General features: G+C 58.1%; 1 protein-coding gene across 1 annotated transcript; it reads left to right on the forward strand.

Annotated features, from left to right (window-relative positions):
- Positions 1-244: 244 nt before the first annotated feature.
- SIX3 (SIX homeobox 3) lies at positions 245-4362 on the forward strand. Its single transcript, XM_024753565.1, has 2 exons — positions 245-1049; positions 2934-4362. Exons 1-2 carry the CDS (start codon positions 253-255, stop codon positions 3124-3126), a joined length of 990 nt encoding a protein of 329 aa, XP_024609333.1. The 5' UTR covers positions 245-252; the 3' UTR covers positions 3127-4362.
- Positions 4363-5642: the final 1280 nt, after the last annotated feature.

Consider the following 5642-nt stretch of genomic DNA (forward strand, 5'->3'; position numbering starts at 1 on the left):
CACCGGGCCGCTCTCCTTCCTCCCTCTCTATGTGGCTGCGCGGGTGTGTGTGTGTGTGGATGTGTGTGGGGTGTGGGTGTCCCTTACGCCCTTCCTCCTCCCCCTCCTCCTCCTCCTCCTGCTCCCCCCTCCTTTCCTTCTCCTCCTCCCCCCTCTCCTCTCCCTCCTCCTGGTCCTCATCGCCCCTCTCCTCCTCTTCCTCCCCTCTCTCTTCCTCTCCCTGAATTTTCTCCTCTCCTCTCAGGTCAGTCCATGGTATTCCGCTCCCCCCTAGACCTCTATTCCTCCCACTTCTTGTTGCCAAACTTCGCCGATTCTCACCACCGCTCCCTACTTCTGGCGAGTAGCGGCGCCGGGAACGGTGCGGGAGGCGGCGGCGGCGGCGGGAACTGTGCGGGAGGCGGCGGTGCTGGCGGAGCAGGCGGCGGCGGCGGCGGCAGCGGCGGCGGCTCCAGGGCCCCCCCGGAAGAGGTGTCCATGTTCCAGCTGCCCACCCTCAACTTCTCGCCGGAGCAGGTGGCCAGCGTCTGCGAGACGCTGGAGGAGACGGGCGACATCGAGCGGCTGGGCCGCTTCCTCTGGTCGCTGCCCGTGGCCCCCGGGGCGTGCGAGGCCATCAACAAGCACGAGTCGATCCTGCGCGCGCGCGCCGTGGTCGCCTTCCACACGGGCAACTTCCGCGACCTCTACCACATCCTGGAGAACCACAAGTTCACCAAGGAGTCTCACGGCAAGCTGCAGGCCATGTGGCTCGAGGCGCACTACCAGGAGGCCGAGAAGCTGCGCGGCCGCCCGCTCGGCCCGGTGGACAAGTACCGCGTGCGCAAGAAGTTCCCGCTGCCGCGCACCATCTGGGACGGCGAGCAGAAGACGCATTGCTTCAAGGAGCGGACTCGGAGCCTGCTGCGGGAGTGGTACCTGCAGGACCCCTACCCCAACCCCAGCAAGAAACGCGAACTGGCGCAGGCCACCGGCCTCACTCCCACACAAGTAGGAAACTGGTTTAAGAACCGGAGACAGCGCGACCGCGCCGCGGCGGCCAAGAACAGGTCAGTGGCGGGGCCCGCGGCCTGGCTACACTTTCCGGGGCCGGGGAGGGGGAGAGCGGTTGAAAAGAGGGTGAGCGGACAGGAGGCGGGAGGCCAGCGGCTGCCGAGCAAGCGAGAAGCCGAGACCTCCTGGTCAGCGGGAGAAAGTTTCTGCTTCCCCAGGAGCGTGGAAGAGGAGCGGGCGTGGGTGTATTGATTGCTTTGCCCTAAAGGGGCTCTCGTCAGGGTGGGGAGAGTGTGTGTGAGGTCCTGAGTGCCCATAACCCCTGGGTCGTGTCCCTGGGAGCCTTAGCCCTGTGCTGCACCCGCGCCAGCCTCCTCAGCCTGGGATCCAGCTCCGGGCTTCTCTGGAGCCTACAGACAGGGAAGGAAGGAAAGCGCTCCTTGCCACCTGGTTCTTATTTCCACGCATTGCAGAAACCCCAGGGAGGAATCCACGAACGTCTGGGAGAGGAAACTGAATCTGGGTCCCTGGCATAAAGGGGAAAGGCCGGTGGCCACCGTGCAGCACGCCTGTACCCAAAGCCTTGCAAGTTGCCTGACCAGGAGCAGGAGGGCCAGGCTGGGAGTGGAGAGGCTGTGTGTGTCTGTGTGTGTGTGTGTGTGTGTGTGTGTGGTTGGTGCTAGCCCTCCTGCTGAAGCCAAGGAGCATCCCCATGGTCCACTAAATTGGGAAATAGGAGCAGAAGCTGCCTTGCTGCCCGGCAAGTTGGCCACAGATTCACAAAGTTGCACTGGGCTTGACCTGTCAGCAGAGCTGGGCCTGGGGGAAGTAGGGAGAAAAATAAGAAGAGGGGGAAAGAGGAAAGGAGTGGAGAGGAAGAGGAGAAAGGAGGAAGTTGGGTGAAAGACCTGATGGAAGGCCTGCGTCCCAGCCCTGCCAGGGTAGGCACTGGGCCTGACGCACTGCAGGGAGCAGGGCTGCGGTTGCCGACAGCTGCTGGGGCTGGGGACTGGGTGTGAGCTCCTGGAGGGAGGGAGTGTGTTCCGTTTTAGGTGTCCCAGGCCTAAGCCTTTGGCCCTCTCACCCTTGCCTTTGCAGCCAACTTTTCGCCTGATGGGGGCAGCGCCCAGGGCCAGGGGAAGGCCTCCTTGCGGGGAGAACTGAGAGACACTAGGTTTACATAGCAGCTGCCTGGCCCAGGGAAGGGGCAGCCGGAGACGGCTCTGCACTCCCCTCCTGCCTTCTCTGTCTCCTGCTTTCCCTCTCCCTCCTCTTCCCCCACTTTTTTGCTCCCAGCTTCCTCATTTTCTCTTCCCCCGATCCTGCGCTCTGCTCAAGGATCCAGAGAGCAAAGCCAGCCGGTCCTACCAGGAAGAGGCGGCGGGCGAGCAACCCGCAGCTCTTGATTTGGGGGAGCTGAGGCAGGAGGCATTGAGGGGACCCAGAGGCACGTCCACTCCAGAGGCAGCCGGCTGAGTCGGAAGAGTCCCAGGGGCTGGGGAAGAAGAAACACCCAGCCTCTCCCCGACTTCTGCCCCTTCGGGGCTCGGCGTTCTTCGCAGTGTGCGCCCGGGCCTCCCCTCCTCTGGCGGCCGGCCTCGAGTTCTACCTCTCCCCCCGAGGCCCGCCCCGATTTGGGAAGCCTTGGGAGGCTCCAGAGAACGCCGGGGAGGGGAAGACGGGAGCCCAGACCGAGCTGGGGAGGCTGCAGCGCTCAGTGAGCCGACAGATGCCTGGAGGAGGAGTATACGCGCAGAGAGCGAAGTCGGGGGCGGCGGCGAAGGGCGCGGGGTTCGGGAGGCAGAGGGGCACGGGCGGCTGCGGAGCACCGGCCGCGGCATGCCCGGCTTCCCGGCGGCACGGGCTCAGGGAGGCGGCTTGGCGGAAACGGGTGTTGGGGCTGCCGTATCAGGGCGGGCGCCGCTCTCTGTCTCCCGCAGGCTCCAGCACCAGGCCATAGGACCGAGCGGCATGCGCTCTCTGGCCGAGCCCGGATGCCCCACGCACGGCTCGGCAGAGTCGCCGTCAACGGCGGCCAGTCCCACCACCAGCGTGTCCAGCCTGACGGAGCGCGCGGACACCGGCACCTCCATCCTCTCGGTAACCTCCAGCGACTCGGAATGTGATGTATGATACCCAAGGCCGCCCTCCTCCCGCTCCTCCCCCTCCTCCTTCCCCTCCTCCTCCTCGACCTCCTCCTCTTCCTCCTCCATCCCCAGAACAAACCGAAATCAGGATACACAATCATACACACACCCAAGTACACACACACTTCCACTCCAGCCAAAAATATATAAAAACCAAGAAAAATAACAAACGCAAACCATCAGCAATTCCCAACCACCATCTACCACCACGGCCACCCCAAAGGACCGCGACGCCAACAGACAGTCACAAACGCTGATGCTGCGGGCAGAAAACATAAAAGAGGTGACAATTGTATACTTTCTAGGACAAGCACGGCTTCTCCTTTTGGTTCCCACGGACCCGGCACCCCACCTGCATGACGATTTATTTGTGTCTGGGAAAATACTCTCTCTAGTTTAAAACGATTTAAAAAGAGTCGACTATACAAAAACCGACCGCCACCACGACGACAAGACGACAAAAGCAAAACAGACAAAAAGAAAAAAAAAAAACCCTCCATCGCCGTTCGGAATTTGTTTTAAAAAAAGAGAACTCCTCGAGAGGGAAATAGCAAATGTTTCTTGCCTTTTGTTGCGCTCTCTTTTCCTCTCTAGCTCTCTTTCTTTCTCTGTTTTTAAGTCCAAGTATTGGTCAAACAAGATGCAATCTTCTGTTTTTTGTTCAGCAGACAATCATTTTCTCGTTAAGCACCTTTTTCTCTCCACTCTGTCACTGCCTGTGTGGGTACTGGTTATAAATGTGGAAAAAGAATAGTTATGACTGTAACAGATTTTTATTTTTATTTCAAAATTTTATATGAATTATGTATATCTTAATGATCGGTCATTTTCCCAGTTTGTAATATATGTGTAGAAATTGCCTGTATATGATATTGCTTTTTCTCCTCTCCCTTTCTCTTTCTTTCTCTCCCACCCTCTTCTCCCTTCCCGCTCACCTGTCTCTTTCCTTTTTGGGGTTCCCTTCCCACTCGATGTTCCTGGCGTCGACTTGGCAGTCAAGGCGTGGCGTGGCGAGCTGGGTTAGGAAGAGGGACCCCGTCGCTAGCGAAAGCGGAGAGTGAGACCGTAGTATTCTTATGCAAAAGCTATTTCAAGTATTTCTTAGCTGCTTTGGAGATATCTCTCACTCCCCGTAGGGCGCTTTAACTGTTATCTTAACTGCGTGTTTATCTATATGTAAAAACTTTCTAAAGCAAATACAGTATTCTCCATTTTCTTATCACTCCCGGAGACTGGTGTTTTTATCCGCCCCTGTGCCGGCAGCCCCGGCGTGCAGCAGCCCGGCCTTCGCTTCCACTCCAGCTATGCCGCCGGAGCTGGAGCAGAATTTTAAGACTGTGTCTGAGCTTTTTTCTGGAGAAGGGGAGCGGAGGTGGAAAGATGGGAACAGGCCCTTCTGAAAAGAACTAAAGCCAAATCCCGAGCAAAAAGGCAGAGAGGGTGCAGGGAGAGGGGATTACGGTCGGTTTCTTCAGCGCAAGATGCCAGGCCTAGATCCCCAGGAATTGCAGCCTTGCCGTGGCCCTGGTGGGTCTTTGCGAGTGTTTTGGCGTCTTTTGGTTGTTACTGCCTTTTTTTTTTTTTTTTTTAAGGAGAAATACACAAGTTTGCCAAACGTAAGCATAAATCTAGACTGGAGGTGACAGGTTTTCTCTTCTTCTGGGGGTGGGGTGGAGGTCGGGGGACAGCTGTAGGCCAGATGAGGAGGGTATAGAGAGAGCGAGGAGGTAGTTTGAGTTTAGGGCCTAGAATCAGGATGGACTCCCTTCTCACCACCCGCATGTGCGTCTGTGTGACTGTATGACTTGCCTTATGGCTCTCTGTCTCCTTGAAATTTCTTTTCGTCTTTTGGGATCAACTGGAGTCTCTCGAGCATTTCAGAGTTGGGTTATACTTTAAAACGACCCCCCCCCACCGCCGAAATCACTGCCTTTTGCCAACCAGGTTCCCGCCGGCCCCTGGCCTCCCCGTCCCGCGCCTGGGGTGGGTTGAGGGCCCACAGTTCCCCGTGTTGGGGTGGCTGGCGGTGCCTCCACCACTCTGGGCCAGGCCGGCCTGTGCCCCAGGAGGAGCCGAAGAGGTAATTTCAGAAAACTTGCCTTCACTTGAAAGTCCAATTTCCAAAGCGAGTAGGATTAAGGAGAAACGTGCCTGGAATTTCGCGCCGGTTTCTAAACTAATTTTGATTTCCGATTTCCTTTTGTCCCCAGCCCGGCAGCACCATTGGGTTTACATAGGCCAGGCTGGGCAGAAAGGCGGCCAGGCCGGGAGGTGCCCTGGGCGCAAGTGGGGCCTTGTGCGCCCAGGGCATGCGCTTGCGTGGAGAAGGTTCCCACATGCGTACTTACTTAGAATCAGGGCATCCAGACCGCCTCAAGAGCTTCCAAGTTCTGTGGTCTGGCACGCAGTGTCAAAATCTGTGCGTGTGTTCAATGCCCAGGGAGACGTTCCTCATGGAGCCACATTTCAGGCAATAGTGACCCAGGTAGTAGGAATTTGGGG

The sequence above is a fragment of the Neophocaena asiaeorientalis genome, unplaced genomic scaffold, assembly GCF_003031525.2.
Source record: "Neophocaena asiaeorientalis asiaeorientalis breed wild unplaced genomic scaffold, Neophocaena_asiaeorientalis_V1.1 scaffold171, whole genome shotgun sequence".
NCBI lineage: Eukaryota > Metazoa > Chordata > Mammalia > Artiodactyla > Phocoenidae > Neophocaena > Neophocaena asiaeorientalis.

What these genes read in the sequence shown, in the direction of transcription:
- SIX3 (XM_024753565.1), top strand. Translation starts at nt 253, where the DNA reads ATGGTATTCCGCTCCCCCCTAGACCTCTATTCCTCCCACTTCTTGTTG. An exon ending in GCCGCGGCGGCCAAGAACAG is followed by an intron (nt 1,050 to 2,933) that starts GTCAGTGGCGGG and finishes TGTCTCCCGCAG; the next exon opens with GCTCCAGCACCAGGCCATAG.